The sequence below is a fragment of the Aspergillus saccharolyticus genome (assembly GCF_003184585.1).
Source record: "Aspergillus saccharolyticus JOP 1030-1 unplaced genomic scaffold BP01scaffold_3, whole genome shotgun sequence".
Classification (NCBI taxonomy): Eukaryota; Fungi; Ascomycota; class Eurotiomycetes; order Eurotiales; family Aspergillaceae; genus Aspergillus; species Aspergillus saccharolyticus.
Genome location: NW_020290613.1, coordinates 513,795 through 541,327, shown reverse-complemented (window position 1 = coordinate 541,327; position 27,533 = coordinate 513,795). Strand labels below are relative to the sequence as shown.

General features: G+C 52.6%; 11 protein-coding genes across 11 annotated transcripts; 6 read left to right on the top strand and 5 right to left on the bottom strand.

Moving 5' to 3' along the window:
• Positions 1-1,348: 1,348 nt before the first annotated feature.
• BP01DRAFT_311570 (RNA-binding protein) lies at positions 1,349-3,365 on the bottom strand. The gene is made up of 5 exons (XM_025572456.1): positions 3,215-3,365; positions 3,010-3,119; positions 2,649-2,922; positions 2,181-2,594; positions 1,349-2,127 (listed from the first exon to the last, which is right to left on the bottom strand). The coding sequence occupies exons 2-5, from the start codon at positions 3,047-3,049 to the stop codon at positions 1,842-1,844; spliced, it is 1,014 nt and encodes a 337-aa protein (XP_025434868.1). The 5' UTR covers positions 3,050-3,119; positions 3,215-3,365; the 3' UTR covers positions 1,349-1,841.
• Positions 3,366-3,846: 481 nt separating this feature from the next.
• Positions 3,847-6,169, bottom strand: BP01DRAFT_388721 (MFS sugar transporter; the record flags this gene model as incomplete). Its single annotated transcript, XM_025577861.1, has 4 exons — positions 3,847-4,811; positions 4,866-4,872; positions 4,924-5,681; positions 5,752-6,169. 4 exons carry the CDS (start codon positions 6,167-6,169, stop codon positions 4,075-4,077), a joined length of 1,920 nt encoding a protein of 639 aa, XP_025434867.1. The 3' UTR covers positions 3,847-4,074.
• A 1,058-nt stretch (positions 6,170-7,227) lies between these two features.
• Positions 7,228-8,794, top strand: BP01DRAFT_353183 (amidohydrolase family protein). Its single transcript, XM_025574115.1, has 2 exons — positions 7,228-7,922; positions 7,980-8,794. The coding sequence occupies exons 1-2, from the start codon at positions 7,621-7,623 to the stop codon at positions 8,692-8,694; spliced, it is 1,017 nt and encodes a 338-aa protein (XP_025434866.1). The 5' UTR covers positions 7,228-7,620; the 3' UTR covers positions 8,695-8,794.
• Positions 8,795-9,320: 526 nt separating this feature from the next.
• On the top strand, positions 9,321-10,839 carry BP01DRAFT_379275 (uncharacterized protein; the record flags this gene model as incomplete). Its single annotated transcript, XM_025577138.1, has 2 exons — positions 9,321-10,084; positions 10,215-10,839. The coding sequence occupies 2 exons, from the start codon at positions 9,321-9,323 to the stop codon at positions 10,837-10,839; spliced, it is 1,389 nt and encodes a 462-aa protein (XP_025434865.1).
• A 666-nt stretch (positions 10,840-11,505) lies between these two features.
• On the bottom strand, positions 11,506-13,094 carry BP01DRAFT_420618 (RING finger domain protein). The gene is made up of 2 exons (XM_025579473.1): positions 12,136-13,094; positions 11,506-12,084 (listed from the first exon to the last, which is right to left on the bottom strand). Exons 1-2 carry the CDS (start codon positions 12,967-12,969, stop codon positions 11,944-11,946), a joined length of 975 nt encoding a protein of 324 aa, XP_025434864.1. The 5' UTR covers positions 12,970-13,094; the 3' UTR covers positions 11,506-11,943.
• A 173-nt stretch (positions 13,095-13,267) lies between these two features.
• On the top strand, positions 13,268-14,721 carry pre8 (proteasome core particle subunit alpha 2). Its single transcript, XM_025574114.1, has 5 exons — positions 13,268-13,435; positions 13,495-13,514; positions 13,566-13,616; positions 13,676-14,281; positions 14,343-14,721. The coding sequence occupies exons 1-5, from the start codon at positions 13,392-13,394 to the stop codon at positions 14,459-14,461; spliced, it is 840 nt and encodes a 279-aa protein (XP_025434863.1). The 5' UTR covers positions 13,268-13,391; the 3' UTR covers positions 14,462-14,721.
• Positions 14,722-15,963: 1,242 nt separating this feature from the next.
• Positions 15,964-16,943, top strand: BP01DRAFT_371099 (uncharacterized protein; the record flags this gene model as incomplete). The annotated part of the gene is made up of 2 exons (XM_025576650.1): positions 15,964-16,792; positions 16,855-16,943. 2 exons carry the CDS (start codon positions 15,964-15,966, stop codon positions 16,941-16,943), a joined length of 918 nt encoding a protein of 305 aa, XP_025434862.1.
• A 53-nt stretch (positions 16,944-16,996) lies between these two features.
• On the bottom strand, positions 16,997-18,867 carry BP01DRAFT_388716 (uncharacterized protein). Its single transcript, XM_025577860.1, has 5 exons — positions 18,610-18,867; positions 18,319-18,544; positions 18,204-18,256; positions 17,496-18,148; positions 16,997-17,415 (listed from the first exon to the last, which is right to left on the bottom strand). Exons 1-5 carry the CDS (start codon positions 18,650-18,652, stop codon positions 17,170-17,172), a joined length of 1,221 nt encoding a protein of 406 aa, XP_025434861.1. The 5' UTR covers positions 18,653-18,867; the 3' UTR covers positions 16,997-17,169.
• A 139-nt stretch (positions 18,868-19,006) lies between these two features.
• Positions 19,007-20,856, top strand: BP01DRAFT_332981 (MOSC domain protein). Its single transcript, XM_025573114.1, has 2 exons — positions 19,007-20,559; positions 20,680-20,856. The coding sequence occupies exons 1-2, from the start codon at positions 19,176-19,178 to the stop codon at positions 20,778-20,780; spliced, it is 1,485 nt and encodes a 494-aa protein (XP_025434860.1). The 5' UTR covers positions 19,007-19,175; the 3' UTR covers positions 20,781-20,856.
• Positions 20,680-22,985, bottom strand: BP01DRAFT_114645 (nucleobase:cation symporter-2 family protein). The gene is made up of 3 exons (XM_025570345.1): positions 22,768-22,985; positions 22,544-22,710; positions 20,680-22,486 (listed from the first exon to the last, which is right to left on the bottom strand). The coding sequence occupies exons 1-3, from the start codon at positions 22,857-22,859 to the stop codon at positions 20,988-20,990; spliced, it is 1,758 nt and encodes a 585-aa protein (XP_025434859.1). The 5' UTR covers positions 22,860-22,985; the 3' UTR covers positions 20,680-20,987.
• Positions 22,986-25,655: 2,670 nt separating this feature from the next.
• Positions 25,656-27,106, top strand: BP01DRAFT_288732 (stearoyl-CoA 9-desaturase sdeA; the record flags this gene model as incomplete). The annotated part of the gene is made up of 2 exons (XM_025571549.1): positions 25,656-25,896; positions 25,977-27,106. 2 exons carry the CDS (start codon positions 25,656-25,658, stop codon positions 27,104-27,106), a joined length of 1,371 nt encoding a protein of 456 aa, XP_025434858.1.
• Positions 27,107-27,533: the final 427 nt, after the last annotated feature.

Genomic DNA, 27,533 nt, shown 5'->3' with positions numbered 1-27,533 from the left:
CTCAATGGCAATGAAAAAAGATGAATTGGTGGCCCGCTCGAATCAAGTCATGTGCTAGGGGAAGCCAGACAAACGGAAAGCATTGCGCAACTTACACTGGCGAAGTAGTGAGTCTTGCCGTGGCCATTGTCCCGACGAATCAGACCCGAAGACATGCTGAAGTGGCTGCGATTGCTTTTCCAATCGACTTCTTCACCTTGAGGTGTTGTGCAAGCAAACGGACAGAGGAGAATCCTAGATGTCGGCCACGAGGAAGCCCAATCGCGGACAAAAGAATGCTGCGGAAAGCCGGAAGGGAGAGGAAAGGGACTGTCGATCGGGTGTAACTCTGTAGTACTTCGTATATAGCAACCTTTTTTTGGTTGTAGGTGTTGTTGAGTGTTGGTCGCAAATCACTAAGCAACAGACAGGTCCGGCTGTCTCACGAGGGGGAATAATCTTTGGCAGAAGGGAGGATAAGTGAATTGATCAACAGATGACTCTGGTTGGATGGGCATGAAACCCAACTTAGGGGAACCGATGCGGTGAGCGGAGGGGCAGTGGATGATGGGCAGTTTGGAAAATGTGAGGACGAAGAAGCACAGACGTCATGCCGCGGGGCAAGGCAGTTGCCGGTGATTGTCCAGGCAATGATGATTCAATAGTATGTCAGTAGTTGCTCGGAGTTGGTGTTCTCTTCCGTCAAAAGAAAAGTCACTATTCAGTGAAGAGGAAATGTGCTGGAAACTGAAGAGACTCTCCCTCACTGTTATTCTTATGGTCAGAAAAAAGTCCTAATTGTATTATTCATGTCAGGCTACTCCGTATTCTAGAAATCAACTAATTGATCCCTCCCCCTCCCCGGCCGGTTGTCCTCTTTTCCCCGGTCGGCTTGTCAACTCAATCACCCACGTGACCTTTCATTGCGTTTTCGTCTCGGGTAAAATCGTAACTGTTCATCGCGATGGGCTCAGGGCTAGAACTGAGTATTACCCGACTGGGGCAAAAGTGACTCACTGTCGCCTGACAACTACGGAGTATGCGCGGTTTTTCTTTGCAATTTTTTGAGGCAATTGAGAGGCGGATTGCTATCACGCGCATGCTTGTCTGTCAGTGTCCACTGCCGATCCGAAGTCCGTCCCTTACATTGCCTGTTGGTGGGACTGGGGATGGCAGCGGCCATCGGTGTCCCATGATCCCATCCCATTTTCCCCCGCGCTCTGCAAACGAGAGGATTTCCTTCTAGCTCAAAATAGACCTCGGAAGACATGATCATCAGGAATTTATCCGCTAGTCGTATGGTGTGGGGTTCAACCTATCGTCAAGAGACAAAAAGAATTACAACTTGAAAGCAAGGCAATACCTGATCGGTAAGTCTTCTTGTTCAGATTAATCTAAGCTCAGCCCTAAAATAAATCCTTTTTGGTCGACTCTATTGTCATTAATTTTGGAAGGAAGCCTTCCCCTTTTTAGAATTTTGGTGCCTGTTCTGTGCCTCAGATCTGCACATGGATGGAAGAGCCTCAAAAATTAAGATCCAACCAATCCCCAACTTGCATACGGATCGGCTTCAACAGGACCCGGTGGGAATGTGGGGGAAAGCACGGCTTTTGCCCCAGCGCTGGTGGCTGCTTATTATTTTCTTGTGATCGGCTTCCCTAGCCATAGGTGGGAGGGCCAGACGTAGAACGAGGCAGAGAATAAAGGTCATGAATCTCTTGCGGGAGAATATCGGGGTGGAACAACACCCCCTCCCTTTTTATGTTTCGTAAATAACGTCAAGCATGTACTTTTGGCTTTTGAGGTGGTATGCAGAAACTTTTTTCGTGTCGTGAGAAGGGATCAGCCGTATAGCAGCACAACTATACGCCAACTGCCACCTCGGTAACGGCATTAGCATCCCCAAGAGCAGGGACTGCTCCATCATCCCGGCTAGAGGGCCACTTGGGACGTCTCTCCTGGGAGTTGGTCTCTCCACGAGCTCTCTGGACCCGCAGCATGGAGCCCCAAGGACCTTCCTGGCGGTGCAGCGCGCTCATGGCGTTCTCGGCCTCCTCAACGCTGTCGAAGTCGACAAAGAGGTAGTAGTGGTCACCGGGCTCGAATCGCTTGGCGGGGTGAGGGGCGAACTGCTTGCTGACATTCTCGCTGCGAGGAAAGTTAGCTATAAACCGAGCCACAGGATGTAGGGCTAGTCTTACACATTGTATCCCTTGAAAAAATTGCGGATGTTGATGTTGAGAGCGTCTTGATCGGTCAACTTGGGGAGGCCACCAACGTAGAGACGGCGGCTGGCATCGTTGTTGACAGGTCTGGCGGGAGAGGAGGGAGCCTCATCGCCACGGCGCCACCGGTCAGCACTGAAGGGCGAGCTTCTCACATCACGAGGAGAGCCGTCCACGCGCTGTTGCTGTTGCTGCTGCTGCTGCTGCTGCTGAGCCCGCTCGCTAGCGGACTTCACAACACCCGGCTTGATCTTGACCGGACGGCCGAGCATATCCCGGCCATCGAGCTCGACCATTGCGCGCTCGGCCAATTCCTTCGTCTCTAGATCAACGAAGCAGTATGAGGGGTTGCGGCCGGTGAAGGGATCAATGGCGATATCAATACGCTCGCTAGGAAGCACTCAGTTTTGGGGCTCATCAACAGAAAGAAGTCGTTTCGCATACATTGAAAACTCGGCAGCGGTAAAGAGGGCTTGCACATCCTCTGACTTGGCCGTGTAGGGCATGTTACCCACGTAGAGACGGCGACCTTCAGAGATGGCCTGCGGGACATGCGCGCTGGGTCTGCTGAAAGCAAGCCTTGAGGTGCTGGTCTTGGGGCCCGGCGAACCGGCACTCTGCGCACTGGGGCTCTCCTCACCCTTCATACGCCAGTTGGGAGAGTGGAAGGCACGGCCGGTAGTTCTGACTCCATTTTGGTAGAAGTTTTTCTGGGGAGCTAGACATTTGTTAGAGACAAATGCTTCAAAAGATGGTTTGAACTGCATCGTGAAGAAGCGCGCCCAAATGCAAGTCGCCTACACACTTTGTTGCTGGGTAACGGGGCTCTCAGGAGCGTCGGACATTGTGGCAGATATTTTCAAAGGACTCGAACAAGTCCAGGATCAAAAACGAGAGGGTATAAAGCTCAAAATCCTATGCGATGAACGAGAAATTAGCATTGCGTGGTCGCAGGATATACGGGCTTCCTAATTTGACGTAGAATGAGCAGAGTAAAGAGAGAATCGTACCTTTTTATTCGCGGCTAATACTGCACGCAGTTGTAATGAATGTGGAATAAGAAATCTAAACACTCAATATCTCCGATTCTTCGACAACACGAAATCTCCGAGGAACGAAAGGGAAGCGACAGACAAACAACACAGAAATACACTGATGCTGAAGCCTGCGTCAAAAAATTAATCTGGGGCGAGACAGAACCCAAGCAAACACCGCAAACACCGCAAAACCACCGCGGCCCGGGTGGTTGCACTGTGGGCTGTGATTGGCTTGTTAGCGAACGATACGCATATAAAAAAACGCGGCAGGCTTCAAATTTTCATTTCTTTTTTCTCTCACATTCGTTTGCCAACATCATGGATTGATCTACTTGTCGTTGGCTTTAGACGCCTCTGTCCGGGTTTCAGGGAGTCGCGCCACTTTGAATAGCTTTGCTATGAGTATTATGTGTTGCTCAAGCTTTGCAGATTTCATGTCAAAAGACTTTTATTCGTTGCAGTTGCTCCCATTACCTTCCCCATTGCACATGTTCCCCCACAGTGTTCACTTCAATGATGAAGCAAGATTCACACAGACCTGTTCCGAGTTATCATACATGCGGATCAACAATCGTACCAACTGCTGTCTGACACAGTGAACACTTCCCTACCTTTTCACATTTCATGCACCATTCTTAAAATATTAGAACAATCAGAAATTGGAAATGAAATTGGAAATCCATCAAGAACTCCGTTCTCTTTCAAATCTTGCTAGAACCCGATGCAGTTATGGACAAAGGCACAGCAGCAGACCCCTGTACAATAAACAAGATTACGCTCTTCCTGCCACGCCACATCAAAGGAGCGGAGACATGATCTGAAGGCAACTTGCATCAAATATGGTCATATCCGGTGTCGGTCACAGGCTCGTCATCCTCTCTCTCGTACAAAATTTGAGGACGAACTTTCCGACGGAGGATATATCTCCTGATGAAGTAAGGAATCTGTCGCAGCCCGTATTTTGCATGGAAGCGCGTGGGAACTCCAAACACCTGATCCAGCTCTTCTAGCGTCTTCCCTTTTGTTTCGGGCATGAACAAAAGTATCAGAAACCATCCGACGATACACCAACCGGCATACCAGCTGAACGCCCCTTGAGGAGTAAACGCATGACGGAGTGAAGGCCAAGTGATGGCTAGCGTGAAGTTGAACAACCACGTCGTCGAGGTAGCTAAAGCCATCCCGTAAGAACGAACGTAGAGCGGGTAGGCTTCAGCGGAATAGGTAAACGGCACTGGTCCCTCTCCAAACGAATACACGATTCCAAAGAGGTATGTTCCTAAAGCAACGCACCCCATCCGGGCAGAACCTTTTGTGTCTTCAGGTATCCAGAAGCTGAAGCCGGTAAAGAACATCGACAAAGCCATTAGAGGAAAGGTAGTTAGCAGAAGATTGCGACGGCCAAATGTGTCAATCGTATACACGGCGGGTATGGCGAAGAGCCAGTTGATCATTCCCCAGCCGAAAGACGCCGCTAGTGCCCTCAGCTGGTTCTCTGTTGTTAGCATATTAGTCGGACCAGTTGATTGTAGAAAGATCTCCGACGAATAGTACGCGATAACGTTAACACCTAAAGTCATACATCAGCCCTATGCGATGTTGGCTGGCAGTCACATATACAAACCGCAGAACTGTTTCAAGACATTAGCCGTGAAATCTCGCTAGTGGGAATCGGAACATACTTGTTGCATGAACATCACTAGTTCTGATGCGATCATTGCACGTCGGTTGCGGGGAACACAGATTAGCTCGAGGATCTTGTTTTGACCGAGCTTTATCCCAGCCTCGGCTTTCAGCAATGTATGCATGTAGTACAAGTCACGCGCGGCTTGGACTTTATTGAAACGCAAGCTACACATGGACTCATAGGCCTTGTCGTAGCGGTTTCGCGACATGTACCAACGGGGAGATTCCGGGCAAGTGAAGACAAAGCAACAGACCAGAAGAGCTGGGAACAAGGCTGAAGCCATCATCATACGCCAGTTTAGGCCGACGATCCCCGAAGAATCAGATACTTGGAAGAATGCGAGGTCCGCAGCGTAGCCGAACATGATCCCGAATGCTGTCCACATTTGCCATTGCATTACCAAAGCACCACGGATGACAGGAGGCGCTGTTTCGGCGGCGTAGATTGGAACTGTTGCAGACTTGGGACCGATTCCGAAGCCCAACGCAAAACGAGCGATGAACATATGCCACCAGGTGTTGACAAAACCTTGCCAAAGGCAAGTCAGCGCAGAGAAGCAGCATGTGATGAAGATAGTTCCGCGACGGCCAAACCATGCATTGAAAGGCACCGTCAGCCAGCAGCCGATGACGGCGCAACACAGGTATGGTGCTGAATTGACCAGTCCAAGCAACCAATTAGAGCGGGAGTCTGTGCCGTCAATGCCAAACTGATGCTTGTAGAAGATCTGAGCGCCATTGACCACCGTTTCATCTGCAGGAGTCAGGATTTTCAGCTAACTCTCTTCGAGAAACCACGGATGTTTTTTGATGACAGAACCTACCCATTCCTTGTACGGCCGCAGAGAGGGAACATAGACAGATGACCAGGTACATCGTCCATGGCTGGGACCAACGGTGGGCAAATTCGTTCTTCAATACTTCCAGCTCCTGGGGAGTCAAACCCGGGACTTCTGCGTATTTTTCTGGTCTCTGGGCCAACATAGCGCCCATGGCGAAAGCACGTATATCTTCTTCATCTCCCAAATGATGTTCGATGGCGAAATTGATGCCTCGCCTGCGCAGTTCATCTTGAGTTTGACCGGCTAGAGGGTTCGCCAACTTTGCATTGATATTACGGCGAGCGCGCTCCGCAACGGTGCCCAGCGAGCGTTGGAGAGTCATGTTGCCATCAGTCTCGTGGCTGTTGAGAGTGGATGCCCCCACGAAGGGAGCTTCCTCCTTGCCGAAATAACCCTTCATCTGCGCGTGTTGATATCTCATTTACGCTGGTGCGAGGCTTGAAGGGCAGTCTAGTGCAGAAGGGCGAGACGACTGGGAAGATGGTTTATGTCAGTTGGGACTGTCAACATGCCAGGCCATAGACGAATCTGAATGACGGTTGATCCTTGGTAACTGGCACTGCTACCAAGCAGGACTGTTCACGCCATACTGTGTGCCCCACAACAAAGAAAGAACTGACTTTAATAAAGAAGTGGAAGTCGAGATGGATGGCTGGTTAATTCATCTGGTTGATGGTAGGTCTGCACACACAAAGAATCCTCTACAACCCCCTGGACCATGACCCAAGATTGAGATAAGAAGTGAGGATTGAAGCGGTTAGTGGAAAAGAGACTCGACTCACTCAGCCCGGTCGACCACCAGAAGAACCGCACGACTGACTCTACCAGTCGACATCCCGCGGTGACTGCCACAGCCTATGGGACAAGGCTGAGATCAGACGTTGAATGCAGCTGTCGATGGTCTTCTCTCTCTCTCTCTCTGTTCTATTTACTCCCTACTTACTTCCAAGGCTAACACTTGAAGTGACCGCTGGATCGCTCGACGGGATGCAGACAAAGAGGCAGTGAGGTGGAAGTGAGGCTCGTATCGCACCCAATGACCATCAAATAACACATTCACTCAGGAACCCAAGACCTGGTCCTCTGGGTCGGACCAGATGTGTATTAGAAGAACCTATGTATTGCAGTGTGTGGCGATGAATAACTCCTGCATCAACATCCTTCGGCTGCAGTCTTCTCGAAGTGTCTGAAGCGTGTACAACGTTGCACCATCCTGCATTTCTGCCATTTGACGATGCCAGCACATGAAGACAATAGAGCCTTGTTTGAGAATCAGCTGACAGGCGAATACGAAGCGCCTCAATATCAGAGACAATGTGTTCATCTGCATGACTGATGGGGAGAGAGACCCCGAAAATCCCGTCGCTTATGCTTATAGTTACAGTAGCTTCTTGGATTGTTTTAAATGCGGGGTTGCCATAAATTAGTTTGGCTGTTGTCCGCCCCGTCGGATGCGGTGTGGTCGGTAGGTGAACAACAAGTGCGCATATCGACACTCTGTAAAGTCTACTTCCGATCCGACAGATCCGGGCGATCGGAAAGACCCCTACATGCTTCGTCCATTTCCTCAGCTTTATATCACCAGAAACAAGGTCAAAGGTGGAGATTTACCTGCGGTTGATGAATCCCATTTGGTGTTACTTGTTGAGTCGGCAAGGGCACAATGAGGGGAAGGAACATAGCCGCTTCCGACCCGCCTCCACATATCATGAAGTAAACGCAACGCCTTCCCCGCCATATCCTCCTTGAACTATAACTGCAAGCCCTTGACCACTATTGTTGTGGTATTCTCAATGCTCCGGAAGCTCTAGTGGTACCCTAGAAGTCTATTACCTGAAGAATCACGCAACTATGCTCGGGAAAATCGCCCTCGAGGAAGCCTTTGCGCTCCCACGCTTCGAAGAGAAGACCCGCTGGTGGGCCAGTCTATTCTCCACCGACCCCGAAACCCATGTCAAGGAGATCACCGATATCAACAAGATCCGCATCGAACACGCAGATAAGCACGGAGTTGGCTACCAGATTCTCTCATATACGGCTCCTGGTGTCCAAGACATCTGGGACGCGGCCGAGGCGCAAGCTCTCGCCGTGGAGATCAACGACTATATCGCCGAGCAGATCCGTGACCGACCTGATCGACTCGGTGCATTCGCGTAAGGAATTCGAAGACCATAGACTCTCATTGAGAAACTGTCTGACTGGGTGTCTAGCACACTTTCGATGCATGACCCTCAAGGAGCCGCCACCGAGCTCCGTCGCTGTGTCGAGAAATACGGCTTCAAGGGCGCCTTGGTGAATGATACCCAGCGCGCCGGCCCGGATGGCGACGACATGATCTTCTACGACCAGCCTAGCTGGGACATCTTCTGGCAAACCTGCACCGAGCTCGATGTACCCCTGTATCTGCACCCCCGCAACCCCACAGGGACCATCTATGAGAAACTCTGGGCAGACCGCAAGTGGCTTGTGGGTCCCCCACTCAGCTTTGCGCACGGCGTCAGTCTTCATGTGCTGGGGATGGTCACGAACGGAGTCTTTGACCGTCACCCGGCCCTGCAGGTTATCATGGGCCACCTGGGCGAGCACGTTCCCTTCGACATGTGGCGCATCAACCACTGGTTCGAGGATCGAAAGAAGCTCTTGGGGTTGGCTGAGACTTGCAAGAAGACCATCCGCGAGTATTTTGCGCAGAACATCTGGATCACCACCTCGGGACACTTCTCGACCACGACGTTGAACTTTTGTATGGCGGAGGTGGGTGCGGACCGTATCTTGTTCTCGATCGATTATCCGTTTGAGACATTCGAGGACGCGTGTGTGTGGTTTGATAACGCAGAGTTGAATCTGGTAAACCGGGTAAAGATTGGAAGAGAGAATGCGAAGAAGCTGTTCAAATTAGGGGCTTATAAGGATTCATCGGCTTAGGATGTACAGTACTCAGTATGTTTTCAAGTTCAAAGTCACAAATTGTAAATGTCATATCTAATGTTTGGGCGTAGTAGCAGCGGCTCAAACGAGATCTCCTTGTGCATATACGGTAATCTCATATACGCCTCTTTGTCCCTTGGCTTTTGTGATATCGAGCATAGTCCTGTCAGTGGAGAATATTAACTCACTCTACCTAATCCTGCAAATTACCTTGCTTTGGACAGATGTTGCTAGGTGTATCAGAAGTTTCCACGGCCAGTCAACCCTGAAGCACAGCGAGCTACTTACTCTATTACTGTTGGCGTATCGATGGAGCAATGTTGTGTTTCTGGTCTGTGTATACAAACGCCTTGATGTGTTAATATTGCTGCTTGTGCCAGCTCCAGCTTTCACTGCTACAGTCACAGTGAACACAGAGCTGTGTGAATACTTCACTTCACTTCTTCTTCACTCCACAAATTTTCCTTGCCTTGATTTGAAAAGCAGTACTTCAGCGATTTCTTGTCACCAATCTCTCACTTCCCCTTGCTCTTCCTTACCACACTCTTCTCTCATCTTGTTATCATCTTTTCGAAAACAGACCCCAGCCATAATTGAGATCATCCTCACATCGTGGTGCGAGCATGGAATCCAACTCACCAGCCCAATTCCAGGGCATCTCCCAAGCCTTGTCACTCATTATTGCCGCCAGAGACACAGACGAACAGGACTCCACCACCGAACCATTTCCAGAGTACTACTCCTCATGCGAGCAGGAAGACTCACGCGTCGACAACGCCCAGGAAGTAGCCTACAACTACGCCATGTCCAAAGTCGTGGAGGCCGCCACCGACGACGCGCACACCAGACGGAATTCCGGCGTAAACGTGCTGTTCACCACGGAATGGGTCCTACCAGAGCCCACCACCAACACGACCATGAACAAGCCAGTCTTCGAAGAACTTGGCTTCAGGCTCGCCGACCACCCAACCCTTCCTATCTACCCTGACCTCAAAATTTCCGAAGAGACCAGAAAGAACCTGCTGGAGGAGATGCGCATCCTTACCAGCTCCACAAGCCTAAGCCTTGCCCTCCGCCGGCGGTTTACCATCATGTGCAACCAGATCCTAGCCCTCCACTCCCTGCTCTTCCGCCGTGGCGCTCTGGTGCTAGTCTCTGATGGACTGAACGAATCCCGGAACCCGCTCAATGCCCTCAAACCACTGCAAGTGTACCACGCGCAGTCCCTAGCCACCAAGCTAGTCATCCACCTCAACACTCTCCAGCAGCTCCTCCACAACCAGCACGAGCAATGGCACAGCGCCCAGCAAACCATCGCACACATCAGTGTCGACCCGGCCAAGTCCAATCTGACGCGCTTCAAAGAAATGACCACCATTGTGATCAAGTACGTTACTAACATTGTGCCCATTTCCTAGCTTTTACCCATCCCCATTCCCAAGTCCCAACACTCAATACCCCACCCCCCAACCCCCATCAGTTTCAGCCCACTCAGACAACTAACAAATAGAGAAAAGCACCCTCCCCAACCCCCACAAACCCGAACAACGCCTCCTTCTCATCCTCTTCGACCTCTACGACGCCTACATCTACACAGACTACCACCATTTCCGACAGTGGCCGCAGATGCTAGCCGAGGGCCGCGACCCGGCGCGCCTGGCCCTGTCGAACGCGTTGTTCCGGGCGTGGGACCTGTTGAGCAACGCCATCGAGACGTACCAGGCGATTACGGGCGCGCATGAGGATATCACGGTGAGGTTCCTGCGGCCGGCGTATGCGTCGCTTGATCCCGTGTCGGCGCCGCAGGTGTGGCGTGATCTGAGGGCTCGGTGTGCGTTCGCGCGGTGGAGGGAGCGGGTTCTCGAGAATGAGAGGGAGTATCAGGCGAGATTGTGGGCGAGATACTGGCAAGAGAAGGCGGTAAAGCAGGAGGATGAGTTTGATGGGGATGAGGTTGAGGTCAAGAAGGAGGAGGAGGAGGATGGGGATGGGGTGGTTAGAACGGATTGGGGGTGGTTTTGGGTGAAGAAGGAGGAAGAGGATGAGAAGGAGGAGAAGAAGAAGGGGGTTGCTAATTATGATGAAGCTGGGGCTGGTGCTGGTGCTGGCGGGGGGTCTTGTCTGCAGAATGTCCCTTGGTGAGCGAGGAAGGAAGCATGTGTTGATGGAGGGTCAAGTCTGGGATTAGGCTCTCCCGTACTGAAGCTCATGGTAGTTAGAGGATGACATTCGCGAAGAATAGTTTCTGAAGCATGCCTGTGGGTATTTATGGGCAGGAAGCTAATGATATTGTCTCTGAGAACTCTCGTATGCTTAGAGATCCATTTGTATCAACATCACATCTCCAGGAGGAGGTCAGGGGATATGGGTTGTGTTGCTCAATAGCATCAAGATTAACGATACCCCTCGAGCAAAAATCAAAAGGCCAGATGTGAAATTTCAGTGCTTCTCCTATCATGTTCGCATCATATACTAGTAGTTCATGCTTGATGATTCAAATAGGAAAGATAGGAAAGTACTGCAATGAATTGAAGGGTCTTTGCACCCCTGTTGTCAATATCCTAGTCTCTCTCTACTTTAAGATTCCATATGCATGGCTTGCTTATGATACAATAACCAGGCTCGATAGCTCTGCAGGGGTTCTTCATGTGCTACAGACTGCGTTTTTTCTCCATGATTAACAAAGAAATTATGGCTAGACAAGGAACCTCAGGCAATTGACCAACGGGGGTGTTCTGTACAACGAACAAGAATGACTACAAAAAGGCAGCTACCCAGCCAGACCAGAAGGTCTCGGTGCAAGATCATGTCGACAGAAATTTATTAGATATTACTTACATTACAGACTACTTAAAGCATGTACAGCACCCCGATCGAAAACGCCGTTGAGAACCGTAGCGCCTACTTGGATCGAGTAAAGTGCAGGTTGACCCTCCCTCCGGGCACGTTTGACATTAGCGAGTAGGCTGAAAAAGCAGAGGAACAAAACGTTCCGGCGCCAGCTCAGATCCACTCATCAAATCAAGCCTCGGAAGTTAACGAGGGTCGGTGGCATTCTGCGCACATCGACTAATTGACACCTCATCGAGAAAAGGAGTGTGGCAACTTAAGTAGTGCGGGTGAGTCGAAAGATTGAAGAGCAATCGTCACGAAGCATTGTGCCCCAAAACACCGAGAACAGGCAAGATTGATTTACGATAGCTCTGAACGGTTCAAGACAACGTGGCGCGAGTCCCAGGCGCAGCGTCACTCGTCCTTCTTACTCTGATGACTTGTAGACATGGGCACGGCTTCATCCTCATCATCAGGCAGCGGGACATCCATCACGCGCTCGCCAGCTGTCTCTAAGACCTTGCAGCTCCAGGTCCGCACGCCCTTGTAGACAGCCTAAGACGAGTCAGTCGCTGCTCCTATAAGACAAGAGCGGATGTCACTCACCCACAGGAAGGTACCAACGCCGATGACGATAATTAGCCATCCCACTCGGTTTCTCCCCGTATTCCGGCCGGAACTGCTACCACTGAGAAACCGCGAAGGGCGCAGCGTCAGCCCGTGCCAGGGGGAGAATGCAAAAACGGACTTGATGCAAGACAGCAAGCCCAGAGAAGCCACGCCCTTGAGGTAGTGTTCAGTCCACGAGGACTTTCGGTCATCCGTGATATGGACCATCGGTTTCACCGGCCTGACATCCCAGATCTCAGGGGGCACGATGGGATCCACAGGGTCCACGAAAATGTTAAAGATGGGGTCAGCAACGAAACCAAGCAAGAATACAGTAAACAACAAAATGGCGAGAGTCAATGCAAGCTGCATCACGGTGCTACTAATCCAGCGCGCCCACCGGAGACGTTCTAGCCGGTAATAAAACCCGCAGGTCGGGCAATGCCAGTAATTGCGCTTGCCATAGCCCGGGTCGGAGTGTCGCCACAGTTGCAAGCATCCTTCATGCACATAACGGGAGGATCCTTTGCATTTGCAGGGACGAAGCAATCGACCAGACTCCGGGTCTGACGATTCATAGACGACCCGCTGCTGGGGCTGGAGAAATCCGGGGATATACTCCGAGGGAGGCGGAAAGGTGGGATAGACCGTTTCCAAGCAGATGCGACATGTCCGAGGAGAGTAGTGTCGCTGCCGAATTTCATGCAAGGTATCGCCCGACGAGTCACCCGGGGGAGGCCTGTCTGTAGACTCCTCCTGCGTCTCGTCCGACTGAGGCGGCGCAGCCGATTCAGATGGCCACTGCCAGAGCGGCTCATTGCGCGAATCCATGCTTCTCCTAGTTTGTAGATAACTGTGGCATATTCCGAGTATTGACAGATCTACCAGCGATCTGACGCGTGTGACGTAGTCGGTGCCGCGATAGTTAATTATTATGAGTGCTGTGCAAGAAAGATGGTGGAAAGGACAGAAAGCCGAAGAAAAAAGTTGGCCATATTATGGGAAGTGGAGAAGCGCGCAAAAAGCGCACTAGCCGCTCGCCTACCGTCACCGCCCCAGGCGCGGCTTGGCGGGCCAAGCTGCTGCTGCTGCTGCTGCGTCAACATCCTGTCGCCTGCTTGTCTGTCCGTTTGAAGGGAAGCTTCACGTCAATCCACCACTTCTCATCTACATCATCCCATTCATTTCCATTTATCTCCTCTCCACACATACACCACTTTCTCCAGAGCTTCTGGAGGTGAATATCCGTCTCCATGGCTGATCGATACTCTTTCTCCTTGACCACTTTCTCTCCCAGGTAAGCTCAGCTCCTCCGCTACTCCATCGCTGATACCTCAGCTAACACTCGGGGTATAGTGGAAAGCTGGTTCAGATCGGTAATGCATCCCGCAGCTACTCACCTTAAGCTTCTCACTGATATTTCTCAGAATATGCTCTCAATGCTGTCAATCAGGGTGTAACGGCCCTTGGTATCAAAGGTATGGAACCCCAGCGCCGCAGCTGGACACAGCTACTGACTGCTCGCTCCGCCGCACAGCCACGAACGGAATCGTTCTCGCTACTGAGAAGAAGTCCTCCTCGCCTCTCATCGACCCTCCCTCCCTCTCCAAGATCTCCCTGATCACACCCGACATCGGCATGGTCTACGCTGGCATGGGTCCCGACTACCGTGTACTAGTCGACAAGGCCCGCAAGGTCTCGCACACCGGCTACAAGCGCATCTACAACGAATACCCTCCCACCCGTATATTAGTGCAGGACGTCGCTCGCGTCGTACAAGAGGCGACGCAGTCCGGTGGTGTCCGACCGTACGGTGTCAGCGTGCTGATTGCTGGCTGGGATGAGGGCATCGAGCCTGAGACCGGCGATGCCCAGAGAGGCGATGAGGAGGGCGAATTGAAGAAGGCGACCGGCAAGACGGGTGGGATCTTGAAGGGTGGCCCCAGTCTTTACCAGGTCGACCCCAGCGGCAGTTACTACCCGTGGAAGGCCACGGCCATCGGCAAGCATGCCACTAGTGCCAAGACCTTCCTCGAGAAGCGCTACACCGAGGGCTTGGAGCTCGAAGACGCTATTCACATTGCCCTATTGACTCTGAAAGAGACCATCGAGGGCGAAATGAACGGTGACACGATAGAGATTGGTAGGGATACAGATTCTGCCCTTGACATCATGGGTTGTAGACTCGAGCTGACATTTGCTAGGTATTGTCGGACCGCCTGCCGACCATTTGCTGGGCTTTGAGGGAGTCGAGGGGGCGCGGGGACCCCGCTTCAGGAAGTTGACCAAGGAGGAGATTGAGGACTATCTGACCAATCTATAAACTCACCGTCTTGTTACACTTTTACTGGCGGAACCTTATAGCATAATAGACATCTATCACGTCTGGCAAGGGTTTCAACGAAATACTGAGGTTTCCGACACCTTTCTTTCTTACTGAACAACATAACTAGGTTACAGCCGGAAAACCCTGTGATAACGCAAATGATGAAATGGACGGGCGGGTCAACGTCGCCAAGTAATGCCGCAATCGAAAAAAAGAACTTCCATTATACTAGTCAATGAATTGTGATTTGTGCCTAACCCTGCCGCGCGTACCTTTCTCAGTCTATAGGACTGACTCCGCAAGACATGCTACCCTACCATGCTGCTCTTCGCCTGAGCTCTTCCCTCTTGAGGTAAATGCAAAAAGTCCAAGTCAAGGACCAAGTCTCGGCCCTACGGGTTACTGCAGCAAAGCCAACCACGGCATTGGTCTGGTCTGGTCTTCTCAAGGTACTGTACGCACATCACTTGACTGCTGGTGATGGCAGATTGGGGTCTACCAATACCTCCTCCCCTGGAAGGAGGACTCGAGGCGACTGGAGGAAGACTGGAGGCCATGTCTTTCAATATTACGGTCTACCACCCAATCAACCCCTGCCCTTGAAGGAATCATCTGGCATCCAAGCTGGTCCTTGAGCTAAAGCAGGAACAGAGCCGACACGTTCCACCCATAAGAGATGGGCGCAGCAACGGTCTTTCCCACCCCCGCCGTCGGAGTGCGGCCTGTAAAAGGGCAAGGTTGGTCCCTTTGTGCCACCCCAACAGCGTGGATCGTGTAAGCCAGTCCCATTTCTGTTTCAAGGAGATTGTTTGCCTTTGCCAGATTGCTCTGCTTGGGCTTATCTCCTCTGCGAATTGGATTAGTGCGAAGGATGTTTGAGTGGCTGCTGTGAGAGCCGTAGCTGCTGTGAATGGAATGGTATTTTTCCCTTCAGCTGAGAATGCATTTGCGCACCCCTTCACCCCCTCCTTCCATCCATTTCGTTCAGTTCATTCCTCCCCTCTCGGTCTCCCTCGCCGGAATTCCTCCGTGCCTGTGAAGCCTTTCTCGATAATGTATGTCGGAGGGTAAAAGAAATGGCGGTCTCGGTCCATCGACGCCACATCCACGAGGGAACTGGGTCCAAACCGGAATAAGAGTACAGAGCAAGTCTTCTTTCCAATCTTGCCCATGGTTGATGTTTAGAGTTGTGATATGACGACCTCCATAGCTCGATCAATTCCTATCATCACTCTTGATTCTCAAGCATCGTTTTTGGGAACATTGTCTGCGCTGGAGGTGTGGGGGAAGCCCACATACACACACTTTACCTGTCAACAGAATTAAGGTAGGGCTCGTGCACACATTTTAATTACTCTTGGAACCGCACATTCCTCTTATCTCTTGTATCTCCGACTGGAGCAAACAGTGCAAGGTTACCGCGCTAACCCCAAACCATCATCCCCTCTAGCCCACTCATTCATTCAGTCCCAATGTTCAGCTGGAGGATGGAAGAGCCGATGGACGGGATCGCAGGCGAGCTCTCGACGCAACACGGCGGCCTGCGGTCGACGCTCCTTTTCTTTATGGCGGTCACCTGGTACAACGTGATCGAGCTGGTGGTGCTGGTGCTGACGACTTTCCGACGGTGGCGGGGCTTGTACTTCTGGAGCTTGTTACTATCGGGCTTGCTGGGGGTCGGTCCCTACACGGTGGGCTTTCTGCTGAAATTTTTCACCGAGGTGTCGGCGCTGGCGACCGTGACCGTGCTGACGGTGGGGTGGTGGGCGATGGTGACGGGCCAGTCGCTGGTGCTGTACTCGCGGCTGCACCTGGTGCTGCGCGATGAGCGTGTGCTGCGCCGCGTGCTGGCCATGATCCTTGTGAATGTGTTGCTGCTCAACGTCCCGACCACGGTGCTGACGTATGGGGCCAACGTCGTGCGCGAGCCGTGCTGGCTGCGCGGCTACAACATCATGGAGAAGCTGCAGCTCACGGGCTTCACGCTGCAGGAGGTGGTCATCTCGATGCTGTACATCTACGAGACGGTCAAGCTGCTGCGCATATGCGCCGCCCGCGAAAACCGCAAGATCATGCGCCAGCTGGTGAGCATCAACGTCACTATGCTCCTCATGGATTTGGTCTTGCTGTGTCTCCAGTATGCCAATTACTATGCCGTGCAAATCAGTCTCAAGGGCGCCGTGTATAGCATCAAGCTCAAGCTCGAGTTCGCCGTGCTCGGTCGCCTGGTCGCGGTCGTGCATGGACGGTGTCCTCCCGCGCCCATCGATGGCGATCTCCAGCTCAGTCAGTATGCCCACGGCGGGCTGGAGGCTCATGGTGGTAGCTGTGGGTCTGGAGCGGTTGGGGTCGCAGCGGCAGCGGCAGCGGGCAGGAGTGTCTCGGTGCAGCGGGGGGTGTCTGCGGGTGGGCGCGATCGAACGCACCTTGCATTGAACGAGATGAATGTCGCGATGAAGTGGAAAACTCTGAAGCATAGTACTGACGGGATGACGGATGTCGAAAAGGGGGATAAGGATGCCCATGGTTGTTGCTAATGACTTCTGATGACTTATGTTGGGTCTGTCTTTGCATGGTGTGTAATGTGTGTATCTATCATCTATGCTCTGGGATCGTGACCTGCCGACGAACTCACATGCGATATCATTACGTCGGGGTTGGTTCTTAGTGAACAATCAATTTGGCTGGTTCCAAAGATATCTGGCTCAATTCTCATCCGAGGAGACTGCATCCATCTCAGCACCCGCCTCCTCCATCCATCCGAAGTCCCCTTCCGAGTCGTCCTCATCCTGGCTATCTGCGATTTCTTCGGCTTTGCGCTTGCGTTGACTGGCCGAGTTCTCTGCGGTAGAGTCTCCTTCCACGAGAAGCTCTGCTTGTTGTTCTTCAACCTTCTCCTCCACCTCCCCCTCAATCGCAGGCGGAGGACTATCCAAAACATACAACCCATCCTTAATCCCCGCCACAAAAGACGATAATTAGCCGGCCAAACAGAACACGGATAATAGGAAGAAAAGACCAGAAAACATACCTCACGAACCCCCACCCCCAAAACATTATCCCCGACGACCCTTCCCCTAACGACCCTCCCGCCCCTCTTCATCACCTCCACCACCCTTCCTTTTTCCCCCATCGAACCATCCGCTGCGGCCGACAGCACGAAATCCTGATACACCACCATCCGCGTAAACACACAGCTCTCCCACGCCGCCGACCCCGCCACCACCGGACACAGCGTCGCGCGCACCTGCCCGCGGATCCGCGTGTGCATCTGGTTGGTCACCAGCACGGCCATGGCCCCGGCCTGCGAAGCAGCCAGCTTGGCTAGTTGCGTCGCCACGTCGCCCAGCACGTTCCACTTGCGGTTGAGGAGCCATTGGATGTGCGCTTTGTCTGGCTGCTGCTGTTGCTGCTGCTGGGCGGCCAGGGCGGCGCGTTGGTCGCTTGGGTTGGGGAAGTAGGGCGGGAACGGGGCGGAGATGGAATCGATGATTAGGAGGGTGGTGGTGGGCGGGGGGAAGGTTGGGGGTGGGTGATGGAGGAGGGAGAGGAGGTGTGGAAGGGTGGGAGTGTGGATGTGCGTGAGGTTTTGAGTTGGGTTGGTGGTTGGTTGTTGCTGCTGCTGCTGCTGGTGCGCAGCGAGGAGGCGGTTGAGGCGGCGGCGGGGGAGGGGTGGGCCCGTGTCTGGACTTGTATTAAGTTTTTCGTGGTGATGATGTAGGAGGGGGAGGTAACCTACCTATCCAGACGACTTTCTCGCCCTTTGCTAGGGCTGCTGCTGCGGCGTTTAGGCTGTGGAAAACGCTTAGTGAGGTGATAATGATGACAAGTTCCCCATGGAGCGGGAGACAAACGCTATGGCGGTTTTGCCGGCGCTTGGCGGCCCAAAGATCTCCGTGACATGACCGCACGGTAGACCTTTTGTCTGGAAATCTTCGAGGCCTTGCAGGTCGTCTTCAAGCGGGGAAGTGACGGCCTCGTCGAGCCGGGGGAGTCCCGTTGATACAGTCTTGTTGCCTAAGGCAGCAGACTCGGTGGACGCGTGCAGGGACTGCGAGGCCGGGAAGGAGATGACTCGATCTGGGAGGTTTTAGCTTATGGTCTGATATGTTGGTTAGGGGCATTGTTTTTAGATCAGTACTTACGGGGATCCTGACTGGTAAGGCCCAGATTGTCCAGTCTATTCATGATGAATGGAGATGCTCGATGGGATCTGGGGATCACGCGTCGTGCGCGCGTCTCGCTTGTTCACATTCAGCAGAATGGGATTGTCGTTGATGGGAAGTCACTGCGGTGAGACTGTAATCTTATCATGGTCAAAACTTGATTTCAAATCCATTGAACAGGCTCCAGGTCTTGACAGTTGACTGTGTCTGTGTGCAAGGTAGCTTCTGTGGTCTGGACAGGCCGCTGTTCAAATCGGCCTGGGACGATCTTCTTTCTGGAAAAGGGTCTGGAACGAGCCGAGATCCCGATTCCGCCCCGATCTGATAAAAATCGACCGGGGCAGGTTTCCCGCGGAGCATGACAAGGCTTCAATTTGAGTCATTCATCAAAACCGCCTCGAGTATTTCTACAGCACAAATTGATTTGCTTTCAATTCGCCTGCGCACTAAGCTGTTCCCCTGTAAGGCTGTGCTGAGGTGATTAAGGTGATTATCTACTAGAATCCCCAGTTCAACAGCCGGGGGACCGCATCTATCACTGTCAAATGCACGACCCCAATATCACGATCAGCTTCACCTCCCAGGATGCATTGAGCACCTCGCTCCAATCCCTCCTTCCCTATCTCCTCTCAGTCATCCTCCTTCTCCTTCCTCTTACCACTTTTCTCCGCTCTGCTTCTCCAACTCCCTTGGGCTGCCGCCGCCTCGGCACCCCGAATAGCAACATCACCGACGAATATGACCCTCAATACAGCCAGGGCGTGGCCAGCGACAGCATCGACGCTCGCACGGGGCTCCCCGCCTGGCGCATCAAAGCGCTCTTCACCTACCCGATCAAAAGCTGCACGGGGGTCGAGCTCGACACCGCGGAGGTGATCGACACCGGTCTGAAGTACGACCGCCTCTTCTGCTTTGCCGAGTATATCGAGTCGAAGCCCGCTCTGCAGGACAGCAGCAGTCCCGAGTCTGGCCACTGGATCGCGCGCACCCTCCGCGACCGACACTTCAGCCGACTCGCCCTCCTGCGGCCGGAGATCTGGATCCCGGACCCCAGCCAGGCGGACTACTCGTCGTCTCTACCGGAAGTGCAGAGCCAGGGGGTACTGGTGATCCATTACCCGCGCACGCTCGCGGGCTGCATGGCCCGAATCCCGCTGATGTCGTCGTTCGTGAACCTCGCCATCACGTTGGGACTCCTCTCCCGCGAACAATCGTTCCGCATCCCCCTCTGTCCCCCAACCCTATCACAGAAGGAGGATGAAAAAGGAGAAGGAGCAGGAGGGGCCAAATACCCTCTCCGCCCCGTCAAAATCTGGAAAGACAATCCCCTCGCCTACGACTACGGTCACCACCTCCCCGCGTCTTTGCGGCGCTTCCTCGCCGCCGCCGCCGACGACAACACAGCCAAGCAGAAACCCCTGACGCTCTTCCGCGAATGCGCCGCCCATCACCGCCAGATTTTCCGCAACGCGCCCTCAAAGGAGACGCTGGGGTTCCAGACCGTCACCGGGTTTCAGGACGCGTATCCGCTGCACATGCTGAATCTCGCCAGTGTGCACGACGTGGCGCGGCGGTGTCAGGCGGAGATTCCGCGGTTGACGGTGCGGAGGTTCCGGGCGAATGTGATTGTGCAGGGGCCGGGGTGTTTCGAGGAGGATGCGTGGAGGAGGATCCGGGTTGGGGGTGGGGGTAGAGGTGGGACTGGCTTGAAAGCGGGTGCTGGTAGGGTGGACAAGGAGGGGGAAAGTGAAGGGGTCGAGATTCATTTGGCTTGTCGGACGATACGTTGTCGGTTGCCCAATGTGGATCCTGATACCGGGGTGCGCCATCGCTCTGAGCCGGATCGCACGATGAAGAGCTATCGGAGGATTGATCGGGGAGATCCGACGAATGCGTGCTTGGGGATGCAGTTGGTACCTGCTGTTAGGAGTGAGTTCCCCTGTCTTTTTTTTTTCTCGCTGGGGGGTTTGAGGGTAGTGGTGGATTGGGGAGGGAGTTTGTCTTCAGTGGAGTCCAATGGACTTGTGTGCTAACTTGATACCTACCTAGATTTTACACTTCGCGTCAATGACCCTATCACTGTCCTCGAGACCGGCGAGCATTGCTATATAAAAATGCTGGCACCCGGTGAAGTGGTTGAGGGAGTCTGAGTGACAACCCTCCGTACACGTCGACCCTTCAGAGTCCTATCATGCAGTGGTATACACAGTATATATTTATAACATCATTGCATTAATCTAATTCCGTAAATCAAAAAAGACTCGACCATCGCTTATCAAGGGTATCCTAATCCGTCAATCTGCCGCCCAAGGGCTAGAACCAATTCAGAACATAAACACAAACATGAGCAATTTTCCTTAAATGGCAGAAGCCCCAGAAGAATGCTCTCCCTTCATGTATTGGGCATTTTCCGGTTCTTCCGGCTGCTGCACAGTCTGAGGCTGAGTACTCGCCTCAACAACAGCTGCCTCCTCATTCTCGTCTTCAGGGATGATGAGGTTCAAGATCACGCCGAGGATGGCGGTAATAGCGAAACCATTGTCCATAACCAGGTCGATCGCATCAAGCAAACCGGTCAGACCGCGGTTGTTGCCACTGTAGGTGAAGAAGTATGAGAACCAGGTAGGCACTAACGTGACCCCCATGCCAATGGAGAATGAAGCAGTCAGCACAAAGCGGTTGCGCCGCGTGAACGGTACAGTTGCAATGATGCGGACTCCAGAGATGGCCACAGAGGAGAAAAGGAAAGTCGTCATTCCACCCAGCACAGCACTGGGGATAGACGTAAGGGCAGCGGCAAACTTCGCAAAGATGCCCATGATAACCAGGAAGAAACAGCAGCAGTAACCCGCCTTGCGGTTTGCACACTTGGTCAGAGCGATGACACCATTGTTCTGGGCAAAGACAGACATAGGGGTAATCGTGCACAGTCCGGCCAGCAGACAGGTGAATCCGTTGCCCAACACACCACCCTGGACTCTGGAATCAAAGACAGGCCCCGCCACCTCTACCTGAGACACATCGCAAGTGGCTGTGATGTCGCCAATCGACTCCATCATTACCACAATGTACACGGCTAGCAAGGGAAGGATCAGAGGTGCGTAGATCGTCAAAGGGAAGGTGCGGACCCAAACGAATGAGGCCACGGGGGCAGCGTCAATGCTCGACCGATCAAAGTACCCGCAAGCGGCGGCGATGATGCATCCAACCAGCAGGCCAATAATGACGGCACAGGACTTCATCATCGGAGCGCCGAATCGTTCGCACAAGATGATCGTCACGAAGACTGAAAAGCCTAGTCCAATAAACTCCGGGCTTCCCCATGGAAGCGCATGTGGCGAGTCTGCACTGGGACACAGTGCACGGCTGGCCGCGTCTGTAAAGCAGGTTCCCGAGCCACCTGCCCAGTCCTCCATACTCGACTGGATCAAGCTTGCTCCAATCAACAAAATCGTCGGACCAGTCACCAATGGTGGAAAGACGCGCTTGAGGATTCGAGGGCTCATGAAGGACAAGCCGATTTCAAGCAAGGAACACAAACACGAGGTGCCCAGGAGAGCACCATAACCTTTCGGACAAGGTAGGCGGTTGCCATCGCTATCGACCGGACAGTATCCTGAAGTATACATCTGATTGAACGTTCCCGATGATACTGTGATGGTAGCGAACGAGGTCCCAACAACAGAGATGAGACCAGTTCCAACATAGAAGCGAGTTTTGTAAATGTGAAACCGGGCCATCTGTACGGCAGACAACAACCCGGAAACGATAAGCGAGGTTGAAACGAGGTATTCGTAGTCTTTCGTTCCGAAGTTGGCACCACTCGTGCCACCGATCAAGATGGGGGGCGAGATAACTGTTTTGAAATTTAGGGACGGGTTGACGATTCAGGGTTTTTTTTTTTCGAACGAACCTCCTCCCAACATAGCCAGCGCATGTTGTAGTCCTAAGAGAAGTGCCAATAGCACTGGGACTTTGTCCTCCAGTCCGAAAAAGGGAGCCGATCTGCGAGTTCGGCTTAGGAAAGGGATGTTAGGTGTAAACAGGTATGCATAATCGTAGTCACCGACCAGTCCCTCCCTACGAGAAGAGTTTTAGTATAGGAGTATGGGACTCTGTTTGACTTAACACACACACCTGGTAGTGAAGGTTTTGACAATCCGCCGGGTCTTCTCCCGCCAGGACCGCTTGGGTCGCATGTCGGGACCGATTTGATCAGGTCCATCCATGCTGGGCTGAGTGTGGGGCTATGAAGAGAGCAATAGCTTTAGATTGCCGGGTTGATTTGTGATCTAGACAAAGTCTCACCTCAGACTGGATCTGGGGAATAATAGCTTGAGACCGACCCAGAATCTTCAGGATTTTGGCATCTATATAGATTGCAGCATCAACCACAACTAGTTCCGAAGTAAATTCGTGTGATCTCAGCGATCGGGACCGAAGGATGATAGGAGGCTATCGGTGGCGTGGAGGTGCGTGAATCAATCGAATAATGCCTTAGACCGGTTATCTCTGGGCTCTCAGCGACTGGGAGGCGACCGACTGGAGACTGGGGAGATACCCAAGCGAGAGCACTAGACTGGACTAGAGGGAGGTAGGCAGAGGCTCGAGTGGTGGTCATGGTGGGGTCCCGGCGATAAGCATCGAAGTCGATGACTGTCGGCTCATGTAACGCCTCTCGCCGGCTTATCAGTTCTTCCCAAGCTCGGGATCCGCCGACATCCATGTTCTGCGGTGGAGAATTGCCGGAGTCTATCAGATGGTATAGTTCAAGGTGAGTGTTAGCACCGGTTATCCGTACCCGACGCTGGCGAACTGTCCGGGGTTGAACTGTATCTCTTGTCTTATAGCAGTGAGATACGAAGATGAAGTATAGACAACTTGGAACTACTGTCAAAGTCCGGGGAAAAACCAGGACCGATCGGGAAATTCATTAGTCACAGAAACTGGTGATTCGAGTATGCGGGAAAAGGTGAACCCGATCCCGGAGTCTGGGCCACAACTCTATGAGTTTCTACCAACCCCGGGCTGACTCCGGCTTTTGACTAACTTGTATTGAAGCTGCACCATGTATATATGGTGTAGCTGACACGCTACCAGAAGTTGACCTCCAAGCTGACCCTCAACAAACAGAATGCGTGCATATGGTGCAAGTATCCGGCGACTAAAGTTAGTTAGAGTCACCGGGTGATGTACAGTAGGTTACCTGCTAGAGGTTATTGGTGGCATGCAATTTACACTGGAGTAGACAAAAGACCTTATCATGAACAGCAGCAGAAGTAGTGACTGTGCCGAATGACGTAGAGCAATAGCTGAGGTATGACTCCTATCGCCACGAATTCAGGAAATCAGAAGTGATCATGTTTGTAAATGCTCCGGAGAAAGAGATGCATTAAGAAAGCATCTGGGGAGGAATGTCATTGCGGGTAGTTATTGCCATGGTCTGCGAGTGTACGAACTTATGTGTATAGTAAGTTATGTGCTCATGCATTGGTAAATCCAATGACCATTTCGGGTGTGCAGACTGGGACCATGCCTGAGGCAGGTTTGAAGCTAGGTGGGCACCATGCAAATATCCGGGGTATGAACTACAGAGTATAAATGTTGCTATATCTAGTAATGTGTTAGACTGTAGAGTATATTAACAATAAATTCCTCACTACTAGTAGGTACGAACTCGTTGGAATGCCCAATATCTGTACACCGCCTGCAGACCTAGTGATTTCAGAGAGCTACTCCGTCTAGTTCATACCGGGCAATCTGAAAGTCAGGAATTGAAGAAACTGTATGAATTCGGGCAATGAGGATTTCACATGGCATCACGTGCTGATTGAGCCTGCCCTGGTCATGTTGGGCGGGATCTTGTGTCTGCCTGAATCAGTTGGCGACGATCAGCTTGCAGTTCTTCCCGAAGTGGCAGCGAGCATAGCGTACTACAGTGGCGAATTGGACAAGAACTGATAGTTGCCGCCCATAGGGCTGCATCAGCTGCGTCCTGGGAATTCCAGAACTCTCCGGCCCAGAATGCTCGCACAAGGGTACTGATTCATTGACTCCCGAGGTGCATTACTCCAGTAAGTGGCTAAGTGCACGTAACCCCGTTGTTACTCTCTCCGTTAGAGCCCAAGAGAGTCAGAAATTAGAACGAATCAGCCAAGAGAGATAGTCAGTGCAGCGGAGAAGAGAGCCACTGGATGGCAAATTCAGGCCGCTTGCCACCTACTAGCCACGGGAGGAGGCGGTGATCAGCCACAGCCGCCGGCCAGGGCAGAAAAACGTTGGGGATTCAACAGATGAATCCTGAGTGGTGATTGGCTTAAAGCAGCCGGTATGGCCGAAAAGAGCAGAGTCTGGCCGGGGCGGAGCGGTCGAATCAAAGCCCGCCCAACAAGCTTAGATGGCGGAAGAACGGCGGTTGTTTGGTTGGAATCTCTCAGACTGGAGATATTGAGTACAATCATGGATGAATCTATCTGCAACTCCTTCTTTCATATTTCCCCATTCATCGCATAATCTGACTTCCAAATACCTCGGGGATCTTTTTTTGGCACTTGCACACGACCCGGATATTGGGTCATCCCCAGCAGTCCCAGCAGTCCCAGCAGTCAGACCACTCAGGAGGTGTCGAAGTTCAAATCACTTGTTTCCGTATTCTCTCAATTGCCGCATCATCCATCCTGGCCGCCAACCTTGCGTTTCCCCAACCATCATCCCGTCGGTGGACCCTGGGTCAAGTTCCAACTCAGTTCGATTTTTCCCCTCCCCTCCTCTACACCTGTTAAGATCCTTCATTCCTTTGCTGACTCCTCTCTTGCCTTCTTCTGGATTATATTCCCCACCCCTCGCCTTGCCTCACTCTTTTTTTTTTCTCTTCCCTTCTTTTATTCTTTGGGCACTCTTCCTCAATTCTTCTCCTTAAAAGCACTCTCCCCCGGATCCTCCCATCCGCATCTACCACTTCGTCCTTCCTCCCTTATCAGACTCAGCTTGTTGAAGGGGTAGACGAGTGATCGATATCAATCATCATGTCTGCAAAGCCAGCGGACGCTTCCCGGTCTCGTGCCGCGGACCCTAAGAAAGTTCACATTGCCGACACCGCAATCAACCGCCAGAACTGGTACAAGCATGTTAACTGGCTGAATGTCTTCCTTATCATCGGTATCCCCTTGTGCGGGTGCATCCAGGCCTTCTGGACGCCTCTTCAGCTGAAGACTGCCATCTGGGCCGTCATCTATTACTTCTTCACTGGTCTTGGCATCACAGCAGGTTCGTTTTCCCTTAGGAGTCTGTAGCAGATCTGCAGCAGATGTTTCAGGAACCATTGCTAACAGTGGCTCAATAAATAGGATACCACCGCCTGTGGGCTCACTGCTCGTACTCTGCTCGTCTTCCCCTCCGTATTTGGCTCGCTGCTGTTGGTGGTGGTGCCGTTGAAGGTTCTATCCGTTGGTGGGCTCGTGACCACCGTGCTCACCACCGTTATACCGATACCGACAAGGACCCCTACTCCGTCCGCAAGGGTCTGCTCTACTCTCACCTGGGATGGATGGTGATGAAGCAGAACCCCAAGCGTATCGGCCGCACTGATATCTCCGACTTGAACGAGGATCCCGTTGTCGTCTGGCAGCACCGCAACTACCTCAAGGTCGTTTTCACCATGGGCCTGGCTGTCCCTATGCTCGTGGCTGGTCTCGGCTGGGGTGACTGGTTGGGCGGTTTCGTTTACGCTGGTATCCTGCGTATCTTCTTCGTCCAGCAGGCCACTTTCTGTGTCAACTCGCTCGCTCACTGGCTCGGTGACCAGCCCTTCGACGACCGCAACTCTCCCCGTGACCACGTCATCACCGCCCTGGTCACTTTGGGTGAGGGTTACCACAACTTCCACCACGAGTTCCCCTCCGACTACCGCAACGCTATCGAGTGGCACCAGTATGACCCTACCAAGTGGAGCATCTGGATCTGGAAGCAGCTCGGTCTCGCCTATGACCTCAAGCAGTTCCGTGCCAACGAGATTGAGAAGGGACGTGTTCAGCAGCTCCAGAAGAAGATTGACCAGAAGCGTGCCAGACTCGACTGGGGAACTCCCCTTGACCAGCTGCCCGTTATGGAATGGGATGACTATGTTGAGCAGGCCAAGAACGGCCGTGGCCTTGTCGCCATCGCTGGTGTTGTTCACGATGTGACCGACTTCATCAAGGACCACCCTGGTGGCAAGGCTATGATCAACTCCGGGCTTGGCAAGGACGCCACCGCTATGTTCAACGGTGGTATCTACTATCACTCCAACGCTGCGCACAACCTGCTCTCTACCATGCGAGTTGGTGTCATCCGTGGTGGATGTGAAGTTGAGATCTGGAAGCGTGCTCAGAAGGAGGGTGTTGAGTACGTTCGCGATGGCACTGGCCAGCGGATCATCCGTGCTGGTGAGCAGGTGACCAAGATCCCTGAGCCCATCCCCACCGCTGATGCGGCATAAATGAAGTTCAGCTCATGACTACTTTCATCATGGATGAACAATTGCGCGCTGTTTCCGCCTCTGGCTTTCATGTCTTATAATCCAGCACTCGTGGCGTTTGATGATTTCTCGAAGAGTTTGGAGTTTCCGGAGTTGGCTTTGATAGTATTCCCTTCTTCTGCAGACAGAGCGTGTCTAGTATGATGAGTGGCTTTGCATTTGAAAAAGCGACATGATATGATCAAAACTCCACAATGCTGCTTAAATAGAGCAATGACGATATCCACCTTACTATTGTTTTCTTGTAGTATTGGCTGTTATGTAGAGGAGCTGGCGGTATAACCCCGCAGATAGACCTGCTGAGTCTGACAGTTATGCCCCCCCCCCCGGGGCGATGATTTTCAACTTGTGTGTCAACGATTAGGGGCAGTGTAATTGTAGCCAGTGA